This window comes from Mobula hypostoma, unplaced genomic scaffold (genome assembly GCF_963921235.1).
Source record: "Mobula hypostoma unplaced genomic scaffold, sMobHyp1.1 scaffold_88, whole genome shotgun sequence".
Lineage (NCBI taxonomy): Eukaryota > Metazoa > Chordata > Chondrichthyes > Myliobatiformes > Myliobatidae > Mobula > Mobula hypostoma.
In genome coordinates, this window is record NW_026948254.1 from 156,304 (window position 1) to 175,929 (window position 19,626).

Genomic DNA, 19,626 nt, shown 5'->3' on the forward strand with positions numbered 1-19,626 from the left:
GAATTGAATGGACTCATGGTGAACAAACCATGTGGGCGCCCGACCTGTCTCAGATCCCAAGGACGGTTCGTCAATGGCCGCGATGTCGATGGCGTGAGGGACAGATTCGGTTGGGCGTCCAAGCTGCACACACACTGTCCGATTCAGAAAGTAATCTGCTGCGCCGGTATCCAGCAGAGACTTCTTCGCCTGTAGAGCCGACGGACTGTGGGCAAGGACAGAAGGAGTGAGACGGGCTCTGGTAATGGAACGAGGAGCTGGGAAGAGCCGACTCGGTTGATATTTGATGCGTTGGTGGTCGGCTCCACCGTATTAGCTACGCAGGTTTTTGTTTCCTCCACCAACGCTCGGACTCTTGGGGGTGTTAAACAATCTCTCCCTAACACCGTGGGTCCTGGAGCCATTGGTGATGAGGCTCGTTCCATAAGATCGCTGTCAATACGGAGAGTCCGATTGATGAGGTTTCGCAGGTCAGTGGGCAACTCCCAGGTAAACAGATCATACTTCAATTTCTCCGAGAGGCTGTGATGGAAATGGACAAGCGGCCCCTCCGCTATTCTAGCCGAACCCCGGGGCGAGGCTCCTGGACTGCACGGCACGATCCGTGTCGCAGGTGAAGTGTCAGGTCCGCTGCCTCCTTTGCACATCTCGGATGGTCGGGAGGCGCAGCGCATGTCAGCGGTGACATCCTCATATTTATTGCAAATGCTGTCTTCATAAGCGGTCGCCCACCTCGTGCATTCAAGAGATGGACAAGGAAGACGACCTTGACACGGTGTATGAACATAGAGAAGTTGGAGCTCGAAGTGTAAGACGCTCTGGGACGGGAAATTGCAGCATCGGGTTAGAGATCCGTCAAAGCTTTCGGGCAGCAGAATCCTCGGTTCAGAGGAAGAATGCTGACGAACCCGGAGCTCATACACCGAGGCGGAGACTTCGCTGAGAGCGATGGACTGTAGTTACCGGTTTCCTGCTGCTTCTGATTGTGTGTTCATGTCGGCGGACGATTTCCTTCAGGCGAACATACTTTTAGGTCAATCGACGTTTCTCTCATCCTGTCAGGAAATGAAGAGGAGTTTTGGCGTAAAGCTGAACAGCGGAGACGATTCAGCAGTATTGATAAGATTAATCAGAAACCGCATCATAACGAGCCACGAAGGGCCAGGAAGCAAGGGAGAACAGAAACTAAGTACAACATGCAACAGGGTCATCTTCAGGCAGGGAGGGTGAAAGCTCGGAGCAACTGGTTCAGGCCGGCTAGTTGGATGAGTGAACAGGGACTGTGGATGAGAATTGAGGTTAAATGGACACTGATATCTGAACAGCTCCATTTTCCTGGCGACACCCCTCTGCATCAGCTCCATTGCAATCACATCCCTGACCGATGGGGAGCAGAAAATTACCATATGCTAATCAGGCAATAGTATCTTTTATATATTACTGCACCATGACGTTTCCCGTCAGTGAAGGTACATTATCAATCCGCTCACTACCGTCATTGATGTTTGGAATTCCATTACCTTGTGCGTCTTAGAAACGCAGCGTCCAATATTACGGACCTCCGGCACCCAGGCCGTGCCCTTTTTCTCACTGTTACCATCAGGGAGGAGGTACAGAAGCCTGAAGGCACACACTCATATAGTCATAATCATAGTCATAGTCATAGTCATACTTTATTGATCCCGGGGGAAATTGGTTTTCGTTACAGTTGCACCATAAATAAAAAATAGTAATAGAACCATAAATAGTTAAATAGTAATATGTAAATTATGCCAGTAAATTATGAAGTAAGTCCAGGACCAGCCTATCGGCACAGGGTGTCTGACCCTCCAAGGGAGGAGTTGTAAAGTTTGATGGCCACAGGCAGGAATGACTTCTTATGACGCTCTGTGCTGCATCTCGGTGGAATGAGTCTCTGGCTGAATGTACTCCTGTGCCCACCCAGTACATTATGTAGTGGATGGGAGACATTGTCCAAGATGGCATGCAACTTAGACAGCATCCTCTTTTCAGACACCACCGTCAGAGAGTCCAGTTCCATCCCCACAACATCACTGGCCTTACGAATGAGTTTATTGATTCTGTTGGTGTCTGCTACGCTCAGCCTGCTGCCCCAGCACACAACAGCAAACACGATAGCACTGGCCACCATAGACTCGTAGAACATCCTCAGCATCGTCCGGCAGATGTTAAAGGACCTCAGTCTCCTCAGGAAATAAAGACGGCTCTGACCCTCCTTGTAGACAGCCTCAGTTTTCTTTGACCAGTCCAGTTTATTCTCAATACGTATCCCCAGGTATTTGTAATCCTCCACCATGTCAGCACTGACCCCCTGGATGGAAACAGGGGTCACCAGTATCTTAGCTCTTCTCAGGTCCACCACCAGCTCCTTAGTCTTTTTCACATTAAGCTGCAGATAATTCTGCTCACACCATGTGACAACGTTTCCTACCGTAGCCCTGTACTCAGCCTCACCTCCCTTGCTAATGCATCCAGCTATGGCAGAGTCATCCGAAAACTTCTGAACATGACAAGACTCTGTGCAGTAGTTGAAGTCCGAGATGTAAATGGTGAAGAGAAAGGGAGACAAGACAGTCCCCTGTGGAGCCCCAGTGCTGCTGATCACTCTGTCTGACACACAGTGTTGCAAGCACACATACTGTGGTCTGCCAGTCAGGTAATCAAGAACCCATGACACCAGGAAAACATCCACCTGCATCGCTGTCAGCTTCTCCCCCAGCAGAGCAGGCCGGATGGTATTGAACGCACTGGAGAAGTCAAAAAACATGACCCTCACAGTGCTCGCTGGCTTGTCCAGGTGGGTGTAGACACGGTTCAGCAGGTAGACGATGGCATCCTCAACTCCTAGTCGGGGCTGGTAGGCGAACTGGAGGGGACCTAAGTCTGGCCTGACCATAGGCCGGAGCAGCTCCAGAACAAGTCTCTCCAGGATGTTCATGATGTGGGAGGTCAATGCCACCGGTCTGTAGTCATAGAGGCCGCTGGGGCGCGGCGTCTTCGGCACAGGGACCAGGCAGGATGTCTTCCACAGCACAGGAACACTCCGGAGCCTCAGGCTCATGTTGAATACATGGCGAAGTACTCCACATAGCTGAGGGGCACAGGCTTTGAGCACACAGGCACACGCTCAGTGATTCAGGTACATTTTCTTCCCCTCTGCCTTCCGATTCCCAAATGAACAATGTTTGGTCAATACCTCAGTATGTTTTAATATTCAGTATTTCTGTTTTTGCACGTTTTTTAAAAAAAAATTCAATATACGGAACCGATTTACTTGTTTATTTACTGTTAATATTACATTATTTGTTGTTATTGTTATTCTTTCCCTGCTACTTCATGTTAGCATGGAACTGCTGCTGCCAAGTTAACAAATTTCACGTCACCTGCCGGTGATAATAAACCTGATTCTGATTCTGAATCCGCACTCACGAGAACCCGGTCACACTCTGTGAATATCTTAGCGATACTCACCCATGACGATAATCACCACATACCTCAATATTGATCCCGATCTGCCGTTCAGTATCCATCTAATGAAATTAATCCCATAACCCAGGACCCATGATTTATTACTGCAACGAGTATCTAGTCACAGTGGAAGTCTTTTCTTGTGTGTCAGACCACTCAATACATAAGCACTTCGTCAGAAACAAACCACAGAATATAGAATACTGTGTAGTATTCCCAGTGGAAATGCTGGTCGGTTCGTCGAATATGTAAATCCGTCTACCTACCTCACTATTAACAACGCTACCATTTTTTTTCATCTACAAAACAACTGTCATTGTTGGTGCAAACGTAATGAATGCTGATGCTCTGTCGGTTGAAGCATTTTCACCATTACCAGGGTCATGTGTAGGGTGATTGAATGACTTTGCTTCATACCGGTGCGGACATGTGACGGGCTGCACCAGTGCTGGAGGAACGCAGCCGGTCAGGAAATGAATGAGCAGTTGAGGTTGCGGGTGCGAACCTAAAACAAAGCTGGATTATATAAAAAAAAAGGAGGAAGATGCCGAAAAAAGAATGTTTGGGGTCGCGGGAGGAAGACAAGCCGGAAGGTGATAGGTGAAGTCAGTTGATTGGAGTAACGTGACCAAGTAAGAGGCTGGGAGGTAATTAGCGGAAAAGGCAAAGTGCTTGAGAAGAAGGAACCTGACAGGAGAGGAGAGCGGATCGTGGGTGAAAGGGAAGGAGGAGAGGCATCCGGGGGAGAGGAAAGACAGATGAGGAGAAGAGTAAGAGTCAGAGTGGAGAATTGCAGAAGAGGGAAGGGAGAGACGGAAATTTTGGGAGATGGAGATATCCATGTCCATGCCATAAGACAGGAGGCTATTTTGACGGAATAAAACATGTTACTCCTCCAATGAGAGATTGGCCATATCGTGGTAGAAGAGGAGGTTATAGATATGTCAGACCGGCAATGGGGATAGAAATGGAAACGGTTGGCTACTGGAATATTTTGTCGTTGGAGCTGATGTGCCGACAGTCGGCCAGAGAGAGGTCTGTTCGTATATTGCCACAGATGCCGCCTGACATGTTGACTTCAATCCAGTATTTTGTATGTGTTGCAATTCATTCGATGAACGATCTGGTGGGTTGACTATCTTCGTAAGCCTGGATGCGATATTAGTTTGAGACCCTTCACTATATTACACGGACATACAAACAATTTAATCTGCTTTATATAATTTTATTGTAAGATCTATCACCGAAACAATTCTCAGGGTGAAACAGACAGCCAATGACAATACAACATTGGTCTCTGATGTCCGTGTCCATGGAGACAAGGAATGACACGATCAACAATAACAATCATGAATCTGAGAGGTGAGTCTGAGCGTTTTTCGCAACAACATTCACCGACTATGAATCGTTTTAGAGATTTTGCAATTCCGTGTCAAGCTATCCATACCTCATCACATTTGGGAATTTACTTGAATGACATCATGATTATTTTTATCCCAGCTGTTGGAAGACACGTCAGCCTTGTGTAATATTGAATATTCAGTGTGCCGGAGCGAGTATAAATGAATGAGCGTGGAGATTCATCAGCTCAGAGTTTCCTTCAGCGAGATCCGGGGCAGCTGGAAGACAGGTTGAATGTCACACAATATGCTTGAAACATTTTTCCGTGTGAGAAAGATATACTTCTTGATCATTGCAGTTATTGGTGTTCCCGGTAAGAACAGAGGCGAACTAACATTTGCTGTCCTGTGTGAGCGGTCTTTGGACTCGTTCAGTTACCGACAGCGTTGTGATGCCGGTGTATCAGTGAGTGCGATGCGGACATTGTAACGAACTCTGTGTTCAATCCGTGACCTCGACTGAAAATAAACCGGCAGTTGAAACGGCTGTAGAGCGGATGATAGAATGGATAGATCCATTTTGCAGATCCATGACCGACAGTTGTGATTTATCAATGCAAAGCCTCTGTCAAAGTAAACTCCGATAATCCAGCGCGCTCGGCATCTTTACGGGCTACATGGTGATATTCTGAATCAATAGCGTTACATGCTTCACATTCAGATTTATCGTATTGCGCTGTGTTTTCAAAAACTTGCTTCAAGTTGGACGGGATCGCGGAAGCGGGTCGCCGGCGAGATTCAGCGGAGAACGGTAGACATCACTTGTGAGTTAGACTCCGAACCATCGTGAGATTCCAAAGTTCAAACAAGGGTCTGTTTGCGCTTTAGTGCACCAGGGTTTGTTTCCATGCCCCACGATACGTGTAGTGAAGAGAGAGTTAAGAGCCAACCCAGCAGTGTCTGTTGGAGTCGGACGGGATAAGGTACATACGATACTCCACTCTGGAACGATAAGCTTCACAGCATTTAAAATAATGCTACAGTAATTTTGGAGCAACGCCTCAAACAGCGAATATCTTGAAAAATATACATTGGCTTTCCTATGGAAACTGGATGGTTTAAGCACTAGCGTTCAAAATACATGAAAACCATTTCAAATCGGGAATTAGAACTTCCTGATTGCAATCGACCGCAGTCAAGCGTAGTTGCAGAATTTTAAAGAAGCGAAGCGACAGAGGTCGCTGTTCGCGGATGGCAAACGGGAGTTGGGGAGGAGGAGAAGACATGTGAATGGGAGACAGAGGTGGAGGGAGCGGGGCTTCGCTGCATGGGCCGATTCCAGAATGTATGTGACAGAAACGTAGCAAACATCGTCGATCAGAAATTTCCGATGTATCCAAGCTTCATAGATGTCAAAAACTTGATGGTTGGAGATTTGTAATGATTTCTCCAAACCAGAGAATATTCCCCGATTCGTTGACAATGCCTCCTTCCCAAACCCTGCTCCTCTTCCTGGACCGAGTACTGTTACCATTCACCCAGCATGTAACTGTAAGAGGCATCTACGAGTCCCACTTTACACCTGTTAAACTCCAGAAATGCGTTGTCTCCAAACTTTGATTGTTCTCAATTTTTATGCACTTCTCTTGCGCTGAGACCCGTGTGGCGGCGGGATAGTAATTCGCTCATTATTTCTGCTGTTTCTCCAGTGAATTTAGTGGCGATTGTGATCCTGTCCCGGGGAAAGTACGGCCTCTCCACCTGCACCACTCGCTACCTGGTGGCCATGGCAACGGATCTACTGACCATCATCTTTCAGGTTATATTGGGGCGGGTCTTTAACGATTACTTGCTCGGGACGTTTCTGGACATCACCGCCGTATGCAGTGTGAACTATGTCCCCTTAAGGGCTGCCACTGACTGTTCTGTCTGGTTCACCGTCACCTTTACGTTTGATCGGTTTGTCGCCATCTGTTGCCAGAAGCTGAAAGCAAAATATTGCACCGGGAAAACTGCGGCTGTAGTTTTGACAACAACCGGCGTTCTTTTCTGTTTTAAAAATGTGCCCTACTTCTTTATGTATCGACCAATGAAAGTAATTGATAATATACCCTGGGGCTGCATTCGTAAATCGAGTTATTATACGGATCGCAGGTGGGTGGGATATAGCTGGCTTTCTACCGTTCCAGCGCCATTGCTCCCGTTCGTGTTAATACTCCTGTTCAACACTCTGACAGTCAGACACATTTTAGTGACTAGTCGCGTCCGTAAGGGGCTGAGGGGTCAGAGCAAGGAGGAGAACCGCAGTGACCCGGAGATGGAGAGCAGGAGGAGGTCTGTGATCTTACTTCTCACCGTCTCCGGAAGCTTCATCACCCTGTGGTCAGTAAAAGTTGCCGAATTCCTTTATTACACCATTGCTGGATTGGATCAGAATAGTTACAACGATTCGGAATATATATTTCAACATTCTGGATACATGCTGATGATATTAAGTTGCTGCACAAACACGTTTATTTATGGGGTAACTCAGTCCAAGTTCAGAGAGCAGTTCATCAGCGCAGTGAAATATCCGCTCACGTCAATTATTCAACTAGTTAATAAACAAAACATCTAAGCTCGCAGTTCTTTTTTTCGTCTTGACACTACGGAACTGGCGGTCAGCGGAGAGCGCGGCAGCTGCGAGAGTTGTTGAGAGATCGAGCGAAACCCGGATCCGGAACAGACACTTCGGCAACTGCAGCCTGCGACTTCCACCTCCTACCAATTATTAAACTCAAACTACCTTTAATTTGTATTTTTAACTATATTTCCGCTGCCGTTACCGCCACATGTCGATCGATAAAAAATCTCGCCCTCCTCACTGATCAAGCGATCGGCATATCCGTTGCTTGTCGTTGACGGTGAGGAAACGGAGCACCGAGCGGAAATACTGCCGTCACAAGGAGTCCGGGCGCAATTCACACTGAGCGCACCGAGGATCAGCTCGGGACTGCTCCGTGCTTGCAGTCAGTAGACAACACCGCGGTGAGATTTAACTGTGTGCATCCGACATCGGATCGGCACGTCCCTCAACACGCTACAAGCAGACTACGCTCACATTTACAGATATTTAACCTTCAAGATTCGTGCTTATCTGTATCAAATGAGTAGTTTGTATCAATTTCCCGATGTGTGCACCTGCCCAGGGAATGCCTGCACTAGGTCCAATTATCATCTGCAAAAAGTCTATTTCTAAAGATGACCGGAATTACTTTGTGAGAAAAGAACGTTTCTTCCTCATTTCCCAGGGTGCCTGGCGGGGAGGGGTGGGTAACAAAAAAATGATAATAACTTTTAAAGACTTCTCAATTGGTAAAAGCTTTCCGACTATTCTAGTGGGGGTTAGTACTGGTGGTTTTGGACATTTGCATAAATGCTGCCGTTACTATTGTGCAGTGACTTTGTAGATATTACTGTCGGTACAATTTATACGCTGTTCATGCCATAGTCTATGAACTTTCCCCTTTAAGTCAGCATAGTTCTGCTGATTTCACTTCTGGATTTCAGAATGTTGTGTATGTTTGGAATGGATCCATTAAGGAAGTTGTTTGTTTTTTTGTTTGTTTGTTTGTCCTGTGACATTCTATCGGGACGGTTAGTATGAATATGAATATGAAATAATGGATCTGTCATCATATCAATGTCATCATATCATATCGGGCTCTCAAACTGAATGAGGATTGCATTTATAGTATAGCATCCTTTATGAGTTTGTCTTTTAAAGCAAGACTTTGGTGAATGATGTTTGCCTCTTGGTTCTGCCTGTGTAAGTAATCAGATTGAACTAAACTGTTGCGAGATCCTTTGATCTCTCACAGACTTCTCAATTCAATTCAGTTCAATTTAAGTCTAATTGTCATTTATCCACATATGAATACTCATGAATACAGCCAAACGAGACAACTTTGCCACGGGGTCAAGGTGCGAGCCCACGTTACCAACACTCACTCACAGTAAGCACGGAAGATCATTATCACGTAATGAGAGTCCCAAACCCACATAGAATATCAGTAAAACACACAGCGACGCAGGATAGATGCAGTTTAACATCGGACTCCCCAGTCCACCGATATCATCTGTGGACTGTCACCTAGACGACCGACTCCGACCAGGCGAATCCGTGGCTTTGAGGCCCAGTCCTCGCATTTACAAAGCACAACGAGACAAATATATATGTATATATTCCGGACCCAATATGATTGAGTTCAACTTGAAATTACATAGTGGAAAGAAAAGTCTGATGTAGCAGAATTTCAATGGAGTAAGGGAAATTACAGTGGTATGAGAGAGGAGTTGGCCAAAGTAAACTGGAAGGAGCTGCTGGCAGGCATGTCAGCAGAGCAGCAAATGGCGCGCAGAGAGCGACAGAGACTGGGGAGCGGAGCCGACGAGTCGGTGAGACGAGGGAGAGAGAGCGACTAGGACTATGGAGAGAGCAACGGAGGGATGGACAGATTCGGAGACGAAAAGGAGTCTGCGGTGAGAGAGAGACCGACGCAGACATAGTGGGGGATATGAGAGAGCCTGGCAGAACAGACACGGGCGACAGAGAGACTTTGGAAAGAGTTTGACGAAGGGGGTGGAGATGCTTGTGGGAAAGGAGATTGCGAAAGAGAGCCGAAGGGAGAGAGACGAGGAGAGAGAGTCGGACGCGAGAGAGACACTGGGAGAGGATACGTCACGGAGGGAGAGCGTAGGAGAGACGGAGTGGCCAGGTAGAGAGTGTCTGGGAGCAGCGGGAGAGAGGGGCTGGAAAGCGGGAGAGACTGAGGACGGAGAACATCAGGAAGAGACTGACTGGGTGACTGGAGTGCTGAAGAGAGTGAGACCGGGGCTGGATGTGGCGACGAGAGAGAGTATGTTGGGGAGTGGGGGGGGGGTGTGGGGGAGAGCATGAGGAGATTAAGAGGGACCTTAAATGCAGATAGTGGCCATGGTGAGCAAAGAGATTGGGGTGGGTAGAGATGTTAGGTGTGGATAAAGATTTGGCTTGAGAAGAGAGTTCGGAGTGGGGATGGAACTTGGGTTGATGAGAGACCAGGATGAGGAGAGAGACCGAGACAGAGAGAGAAGCAAGAGAGGTTGAAACCTGGGATGGAAATTGAGGGGAGAAAGAGAATGGAGTATAGAGAGTCTGGAGGACAGAGAGATGGGTGGGAATAGGTAGGGGTTGAGAATGAGCGAGAAAGAGAGAGAATGTGCTGGAAAGAGAGAGCCGGTAGAAGTGACTGTGCGAAAAAGAGACTGGTGAGATGGCGAAGAACCTAGGGTTCAGAGAAAGACGGATGGGGAGACACACTGGAGGTTATAGTCTGGGGGACAGAAGAACGATGAGGTAAATGGGGAGAGAAAGCGGGGGAGAGAGACGGTCGAGATAGGCAGAGGGAGAATAGGATGCGAGAGAAACTGTGGGAGAGAGAGAAAGACGGGGAAGTAAGAAAGACTGGGTAGAGGGAGAGTGACGTAGAGAGAGAGTAGGGAGAGTTGGTCTGGTGGATAGAGAGATGGGGGGAGAGTGGGTAGAGAGAGAGACTAGCCGAGGAAGGCTGAGGGGATAGATAGAGTCGGATGATAGACATTGTGGGTTCCGGGAGATGCTGAGAGAGAGCGAGATGTGTGTGTGTGTGTGTGTGTGTGTGTGTGTGTGTGTGAGAGAGAGAGAGAGAGAGAGAGAGAGAGAGGGAGAGAGAGAGCGAGAGAGTAGGCAGAGTGAGGTAGAAAGTAGAGAGAGAGTGGGGGACGTGAAATACTAGGAGATAAGACAGCGGGGAGAGAGCCTGCGGAGAGAGAAATTATGGGGAGACATAGTCTGGGGAGAAGGAGATTGGAGGAGAAAGACGACATAGGAGTGCTAGTGGCGTGAGAGATCCTGGGGTGAGAGAGCGAGAGAGACAGACTGAGGGGTGAGAGAGAGAGAGACTGAGGGGTGAGAGAGAGAGAGAGAGACTGAGGGATGAGAGAGAGAGAGACTGAGGGGTGAGAGAGAGAGAGAGAGACTGAGGGATGAGAGAGAGAGAGAGACTGAGGAGTGAGAGAGACAGAGACTGGGGGTGAGAGAGAGAGAGACTGAGGAGTGAGAGAGACAGAGACTGGGGGGTGAGAGAGAGAGAGACTGAGGGGTTGAGGGAATGACTGCGGATTCAGACAAACTGGGCAGGAAGAGCCTTGGGGAAAGAGAACGCGGAACGGGAGAGACGAGGGGAGCGACACTGGGGAGCGACAGAGCCAGGGCAGAAGGCGTGAGAGAAAAACGAGGGACACAAAGGGTCGGGGAAGATAAGATGTGGAAGGAGAGAGAGAGCTGGAGGCGAAAGAGACGGGGGGCACTGCAGGAAGAAACGGGAGCGGGTGAACGTACAGAGAACAGCGAGAGAGAGAGAGAGGTGGAGACTCAACGAGAAGACTGGGAGAAAGAAGGAATTTGGGGGACAGAGGGTCCGGGATGCTGAGGAGAGTGAAAGTAGGGAGGGAGAGTGAGACGCAGAGAGAGACTGTGGATTGAGAGAAAGAGCAGGGGAGAGAGACGGTGGACTTGAACGGGGACAGAGATCGGGCTGAGGAGAGAGACCTGCAGGACAGATGGTTCGAAAGATCGGAGTGTGGAAGGAAATTGGGGTGGGAAAGGCACTGGAAGGAGAGAGATCAGATGTCAAAAGCGACGGATGGTGGGACGGTAGAGGCAGCCAGAGGAAAAATGTGGTGGGAGGGGGAGAGAAGAAAGAGAGAGAGAGAGACGCGCGTAGGAAAGGCGGACTGGAGAGAGGGTGAGACGGGGAGAGAGAATATCGATAGAACACGAGAGGGAGGCCGGAGGGAGTGATTTGTCGGGGGTTGTTGAGACAGTTGGAGAGAGACCTCAGGTCTGGAGAGAGACGCAGGTGACTGACTGGGAGATGATAGAGACTAGGAGAAAGCCCGGTGGAGGTGAGGCGAGAGACTAGATGTTAGAAAGAGCCGGCAGAGCAAGAGACTGGAGGAGGGCGATAGAGAGACTGGGGGCTGAGTGAGAGACTGGGATGAGGGAAGATAGGGCATTGTGAGTCAAAGAAAAGGCTTATGTACCGTGAGTCATTAGAGGGTTTTCATACCAGCACGCCATTTTAGGATTTTACAGCTTCCATTGCAAAATCACTCTACAACATCCATCCAGCCCTTTCCGTCTCGGTCTGACCACTCCCTCCCTGTCACATTGATCACACTCTCCACCCCTTTTCGCGATCTCCATTTCGCGACCCGCCACTCTTTCTCTCCCGAACACCCCCACCTGCATCCCCTCCTCCGACCTATCCTTCACTCTCTCCTTCTCTCCGGCTAACCGGAGAAATCGCCCTCCCTGCCCTCCTTGGCCCCCCTTGTCCTTCCCGAACGGGACGGTGTCTGCCTGCTGGCGAGAGGTGGATTGCCCCGGGTAGGACGCGGACGGGATACAGGCAGCCCTCTCTCCAGTCTGCAGTCGGATTTAGAGTCGTAGCCGGAGCGCAGTGCAGCCTAGAGCCGGGCCGGACTGGAAGTGGGTAGGGAGAATCCGGCCCATGTCGCTGTCCTTGTACCGTGAAGTACCCGTTCCTCCTCCACCCTCCCGCTCCCTTCTACTCCCTATTCAATACGGTGATTCGCCTGTGCCGACCCTCATCCGAACACAAAACGCCCCCGACCTCCTGCCTCTGTCCCAGGCTATAAGGGTGCTGAGGGCGCAGGAGCGTCCCGAGTGTGTGCGCAGACGGGCCTCGCTTGCGAGGCGTTTCGGGTCGATAGGTCCTGAGGCCGAAGAGGCTGTGGGAAGCTGAGAGAAGGTTGGAGATTTACCTCACCCCCGTGATCCATGGGGGAGAGCCGGCCCGGTAGGTGTGTGATCAGAAGTCCCGGCACTCGTGGGTTTGGCGGTGCTCCTGGGCTCGGTGATTCCGTAGCCTGGAGGGCAAAGGAAGGGTGGGGTGAGAGCATGGGAATGCGGAGTCCGGCCGGTAGGGGGAGCTACTGGATGGAGGGATGGGGTGGGCGAGCTCGATTTGTCATTTCAACTATTTATGGAACAACACAAACCTAACACTTGTGAAAAATAGAGAAAAAAAATCGTATTTTAGTGTACCTCACTCTGCACTGGCACCCGCCTTCCGTAACCGGGGACACACACTAATCCTAGAGACTCGTGCCTGTACCAAAATAATGCCAACATCTCGCTATGGCTCCCCAGCCTCGTGTCACCCCAAACTAACCCCACTGCCCCATTAAGTCCCAGCTTATTCCCCACAGCATTGTGTCAGTCCTTAAACTAATCCCTCTGCCCCGCTCTCTCCCCACACCCCCGTGTCAGTCCCCAAACGAATCACTTCACCGCGATCACTCTCTACGAACCTATGTCAGTCCCTGAACTAATCACACTGTCGTGCTCTCTCCCCACACCCCCGTGTCAGTCTCCAAAGACATTAATTGGCTAAATGTAATTATAATCCTATTAGACTCGAATATCCGAGCTAAAACAGGGAAAGGGTGCGCTCTGGAAAATGCATAACGGAAGTGAGAAGTTGTTTTAGGCAGCACCTACATAGGGTGCAGGATAGGTGGATAGTTTGGCAAGAGATGTAGATCATCTAATCAAGAGGGGGAGAAAAAGCCGACCAGGTTTAGAAACACACACAAAAATTGCCGGGGAATGCAGCAGGCCAGGCAGCATCTATAGGAAGAGATACAGTCGACGTTTCGGGCCGAGACCCTTCGTCAGGACCTCTTCCTATAGATGTTGCCTGGCCTGCTGCGTTCACCAGCAATTTTTGTGTGTGTTGCTTGAAATTCCAGCATCTGCAGATTTCCTCGTGCCCAGGTTTAGAAAGCTAGGATCGGACACGGCTGTAGAGTTACAAGGCAGCCAGGGACGAACTGAAGAATGGAATTAGGAGAACAAGAAACCTCTCCAGAAGGCCTACAGGAGGATTAAGGAAAACCCGACGACATTCTAGATGTATGTGAAGAAGAGGGTGACTAGAGTGAGAGTAGGACAGGTCAGGGATAGAGATGAAACATATGGCTGGAGTTGGTGGAGGTGGGACAAGTCCTTAATGAGGAGTTTACTTCAATTTTCACCAGTGAGAATTCCTGGCGTTCCTGAGGAAGCGTTAACAGGGCTTATGTGCGGCAACAGGACGAGGTTAAAAAAGAGGATGTTCAGGAACTTCTGAGAATCATTCGGAGAGATAAGTCCTCTTGTGAAGTTGCGAGAAACCCCAGGTTACTGGGGGAAGCGGAGGGAGAGAATGCTGCGCCCTTGACGAGTATCTTTGCGTCATCACTGCCGCACATGCAGTATCAGGGGATCGGAAATGGAAATATGATCCCTTTGCTCAGGAAACGGAATAAGGATACCCTTGTAAATTATAGCCCAGTGAGTCCTACTTCAGTCATGGGCAAATTACTGGAGAACATTCTTAGAAACCGAATTTGCCAGGTTTGGAAGAACAAGATTTGGGAGAGTCAGACTGGTTTGGAAGGGGCAGGTCATGGCTCACTGACTAGTTCAATTCTGTGAGGACGTGACAAAGCACATTGGTTAAAGTAGTAAAGTTGATCTGGTATAAATAGATTTTAATAAAGCATTTGCTACGGTTAACCATGGTAGGACCGTGCATAGCGTCAGAGGCTTGGTATCCAGGGAGAGCTGGCTGGTGGATTCAGGACTGACGCCCACAGAAGCCAGACTGTAGTTGTGGATGGAGCGTTTTCTCCCTGGATGTCGGTGACCAGTGGAATCGTGCAGAGATCTGTTCTGAGACCCTGCAGTGAGCAGTTTGAGACACCCGCTTTTTGTGTTTTTATGAACGATTTGGCTGAGGAAGTGGAAGGGTGTATTATTGTATTTACAATGATGTGGAGGTTGGTGGAATTATGGATAGTATAGAAGTTTGTCACAGATTACAACAGGACAGTGACAGGATGCAGAGCAGCGCTGAGAAGTTACAGATGGAGTTCAACCCGAAAGGTACGAAATGGTTCACTTTGGGAGAATGGATTTGAAGGCAGAGGTATTACTTGCGTTAGTCAACCGAGAGCCGCCCATTAGTACGAGTTCCATAATAGAAACTGAGTGGTGAGACTCTCTCCAATTAGGCGAGGGACGCTCATCGGTACGAGACCACACTAGGCACAGAGCGGCTCACTGTAAGAGCAGAAGGAAGTGTTATTGACAGGTGAGCTTGAACACATCCGCTGTTCCGCACATACTTAGTTGTGGAGATTGCGGAGGCATTAACAATGATCTTTCAAAAGTCGATAGATTCTGGCATGGTTCTGGAGGACTGGAAGATTGCAAATGTCACTCCGTTATTTAAGAAGGGGGCAAGGAAGCAAAGGGGAAATTATAGACCTGTTAGCTTGACATCGGTGGTTGGGAAGTTGTTGGAGTCGATTATCAAATATGAGGTTACAGAGTACCTGGAGGCATATGACAAGATAGGCAGAACTCAGCATGGATTCCTTAAAGGAAAATCCTGCCTGACAAACCTATTACAATTTTTTGAGGAAATTACAAGTAGGCTAGACAAGGGAGATGTAGTGGATGTTGTATATTTGGATTTTCAGAAGGCCTTTGACAAGGTGCCACACATGAGGCTACTTAACAAGATAAGAGCCCATGGAATTACGGGAAAGTTACATACGTGGACAGAGCATTGGCTGATTGGCAGGAAACAGAGAGTGGGAATAAAGGGATCCTATTCTGGTTGGCTGCCGGTTACCAGTGGTGTTCCACAGGGGTCCGTGTTGGGGCCGCTTCTTTTTACATTGTACATCAACGATTTGGATTATGGAATAGATGGGGCTTTGTGTCTAAGTTTGCTGACGATACAAAGATAGGTGGAGGGGCCGGTAGTGCTGAGGAAACAGCGAGTCTCAAGAGAGACTTGGATAGATTGGAAGAATGGGCAGAGAAGTGGCAAATGAAATACAATGTTGGAAATTGTATGGTTATGCACTTTGGCAGAAAAATTAAACGGGCAGACTATTATTTAAATGATGAAAGAATTCAAAGTTCTGAGATGCAACGGGACTTGTGAGTCTTTGTACAGGATATCCTTAAGGTTAACCTCCAGGTTGAGTCGGTGGTGAAGAAGGCGAATGCAATGTTAGCATTCATTTCTAGAGGAATAAAGTATCGGATCAGGGATGTGATGTTGAGGCTCTATAAGGCGCTGGTGAGACCTCACTTGGAGTACTGCGGCCAGCTTTGGTCTCCTTATTTAAGAAAGGATGCGCTGACGTTGGAGAGGGTACAGAGAAGATTCACTAGAATGATTCCGGGAATGAGAGGGTTAACACATGAGGAACGTTTGTCCGCTCTTGGACTGTATTCCTTGGAGTTTAGAAAAATGAGGGGAGGCCTCATAGAAACATTTCGAATATTGAAAGGCATGGACAGAGTGGATGTGGCAAAGATGTTTCCCATGATGCGGGAGTCTAGTACGAGAGGGCATGACTTAAGGATTGAAGGGCACCCATTCAGAACAGAGATGCGAAGATTTTTTTTTGCCAGGGGGTGGTGAATCTATGGAATTTGTTGCCACGGGCAGCAGTGGAGGGCAAGTCATTGGGTGCATTTAAGTCAGAGATTGATAGGTATCTGAGTAGCCAGGGCATCAAAGGTTCTGGTGAGAAGGCGGGGGAGTGGGATTAAATGGATCAGCTCATGATAAAATGGCGGAGCAGACTCGATTTGTCGAATGGCCGACTTCTGCTCCTTTGTCTTATGGTCTTATGGTCTAAACATCGTCTTCTTCCTTGTTAAATATTTTATCAGTTTTCAGACGAACGTCACGGGGACGTAGGAGCCTGATGATCTTTGTGAAGTCCTTCCAGGTTGTGGAGTGCAGGATACAATGTTAATCTTCATCCTGTCCGGAAATATACTTTTGTTATATTCTCCCATTGTCTGTCAATGACATTTATGTTCATTTGAGTTGATTGTCCACTCACTGTACTCAGCCATTGCTCGTGAACCTTCACTGACGTTTTGCTCTCTATGTCCGCTTGTGAATACGTCATCAATGCGTCTGAAATTGAGACAGCAGCTGAGTGATTGCACTCTGTCGACTCGCTGGTTAATGGATTATGAAATGACTTTGAAGTGACCTCTGATTGGGAAACTGACGTCGTACCCATGTCAAAGCAGATCTATCCAGTTGGATTGCGGGGGAAACTTTTCTGTCTCCAAAACTGCTTCTCATTGTTCATCTCATTGTGTAATCCATTCCATCAAAGTCACAATATATAACACATCAGTTGGAGGGAAACAGACAGACGGATAGACAGACACACAGATATACAGATGGACGGGTAGACAGATAGGGATGTTGTCCAGTAGCAGCTACAGCCTGCAAGAGCAATGTAAATAGAGAAAGAAACAGTCTTTGTTCTTGGCATGTAGTTGCAGGAATTGAATCTTCCATTTGGTGAGGCTGCTCTTGCAGCCGCCATTTGGTGAACTATTTCTTGCTCAGTGAAGAATTAATCAGAGCAACTGAACGTTTGTTTTATTATTTGTGCTGACGACCTTCTGAACCTGAGACCATGTCCATATAAGCCTCTGCTTGTATTGTTAAATGGCAGGCTTCCGGAAGGAACAGTCTGTGTTCTGGTCACCTGGGTCAGCTGTTCGGCTACCCTGGTTGATCTGGTCTGAACCTGTCTAGGTGGAAAGGACAAAGTAAATTGCCCGGATCACATCTGTGCGAAAGAACCACGAAACAATACTGTTTACAGCTTTGTGTCAGATCCAGTGAGAAGCTGACAAACGTCAGTCAGAAGCGCCGGCGACATAGGATTCAAAACATAACAGATTGATATGATAAGGAAAAGGATAGGAATAGAGGGTTTCAGGAGTACAGGCAACTCTGTGGAGACCAACAATCGGAGAAGTGATTACCTCAAGTCAGAAACGTGCATCGGGATCAAGTGAAACATCTGGCCAGCGTAGGCCACTTTTCCCGGTGTGCTACCTTTCCTCTTTTTAATGTTTTTGGAGAGTTAGCGGAATGTAGCAGATATTTAGTCTACATGCATTTCGCGGCCAACTCAAGCATGGGATATTTAATCCTGCATGTGTTTGAGAAGTGACTCAGATATCAGACCACCACATCAACAAATACCTCTACTTTATTCACTTCCATGGATTGGCCTGTTTTGGCCACACACATCAAAATCAGAATCAGCTTTATTATCACCGGCATGTGATGTGAACTTAGCAGCAGCAGTTTAATGCAATACATAATTTAGCAGAGAGAAAACACAATAATAAATAAATTAAAAGCAATAATACTTAATAAGTAAATCAATTATGGTATACATATACGTATTGAATAGATAAAAACTGTGCAAAAACAGAAAAAACAGAAATGAGGTATTGTCCAAAGATTCAATGCCCATTTAGGAATCGGATAGCAGAGGGGAGAAGCTGTTCCTGAATCGCAGAGTGTGTGCCTTCAGGCTTCTGTACCTCCGACCTGATGGTAACTGTGAGAAAAGGACATGCCCTGGGTGCTGGAGGCCCTTAATAATGGTGACTTTCTGAGACACCGCTCCCTAAAGATGCCCTGGGTACTTTGTAGGCCAGTACCCAAGATGAAGCTGACTCGACTTACAACTCTCTGCAGCTTCTTTCTGTCCTCTGCCGTAGCCCCTCTATACCAGGCATTGATGCAGCCTGTCAGAATGCTCCCCACTGTACAGCTATAGAAGTTTTTTGAGTATGTTTGTTGACATGCCAAATCTCTCCAAACTCCTACTGAACTATAGCCGCTGTCTTGCCTTCTTTATAACTACATCTGTATGTTGGGACCAGGTTAGATCCTCAGAGATCTTGGTACCCAGGAACTTGAAACTGCTCACTGTGACCACTTCTGATCCCTCTGTGAGGATTGGTATGTGTTCCGTCTTCAATGAGCTCTTTGGTCTTACTGACGTTGAGTGCCGGGCTGTGCTGCGGCACCATTCCACTTGTTGGCATATCTCACTCCTGTACGCCCGCTCGTCACACCCTGAGATTCTACCAACAATGGTTGTATCGTCAGCAGATTTATAGATGATATTTGAGCCACACAGTCATGTGTATATAAAGAGTAGAGCAGTGGGATAAGCACACACCTCTGAGTGTCCGGTGTTGATCATCAGCGAAGAGGATATGTTATCACCACTCCTCACAGACTGTGGTCTTCCGGTTAGGAAGTGGAGGACCCAATTGCAGAGCGAGGTACAGAGGCCCAGGTTCTGCAACTTCTCAATCAGGTTAGTGCGAATGATGGTATTAAATGCTGAGCTGCAGTCGACGAAAAGCATCCTAAAGTAGGTGTTTGTTTTGTTCAGGTGGTCGTTTGATAATTTATGATCCATTATTTTTCCTCCAGAGTGAGTCGCGTGACAGCGAGCACTGTGAGGGTCATGTTTTTTTGACTTCTCCAGTCCTTTCAACACCATCCGCCCTGCTCTGCTGGGGGAGAAGCTGACAGCGATGCAGGTGGATGCTTTCCTGGTGTCATGGATTCTTGATTACCTGACTGGCAGACCACAGCTACGTATGCTTGCAACACTGTGTGTCCGACAGAGTGAATCAGCAGCACTGGGGCTCCACGGGGAAATGTCTTGTCTCTCTTTCTCTTCACCATTTACACCTCGGACTTCAACTACTGCACAGAGTCTTGTCACCTTCAGAAGTTTTGCGATGACTCTGCCATAGTTGGATGCATCAGCAAGGGAGGCGAGGCTGAGTACAGGG

General features: G+C 48.1%; 1 protein-coding gene across 1 annotated transcript; it reads left to right on the forward strand.

Annotated features, from left to right (window-relative positions):
- The first annotated feature begins 6,615 nt into the window (after window positions 1-6,615).
- Window positions 6,616-7,446, forward strand: LOC134342210 (probable G-protein coupled receptor 139). The gene has a single exon (XM_063040182.1). It carries the CDS (start codon window positions 6,616-6,618, stop codon window positions 7,444-7,446), a length of 831 nt encoding a protein of 276 aa, XP_062896252.1.
- Window positions 7,447-19,626: the final 12,180 nt, after the last annotated feature.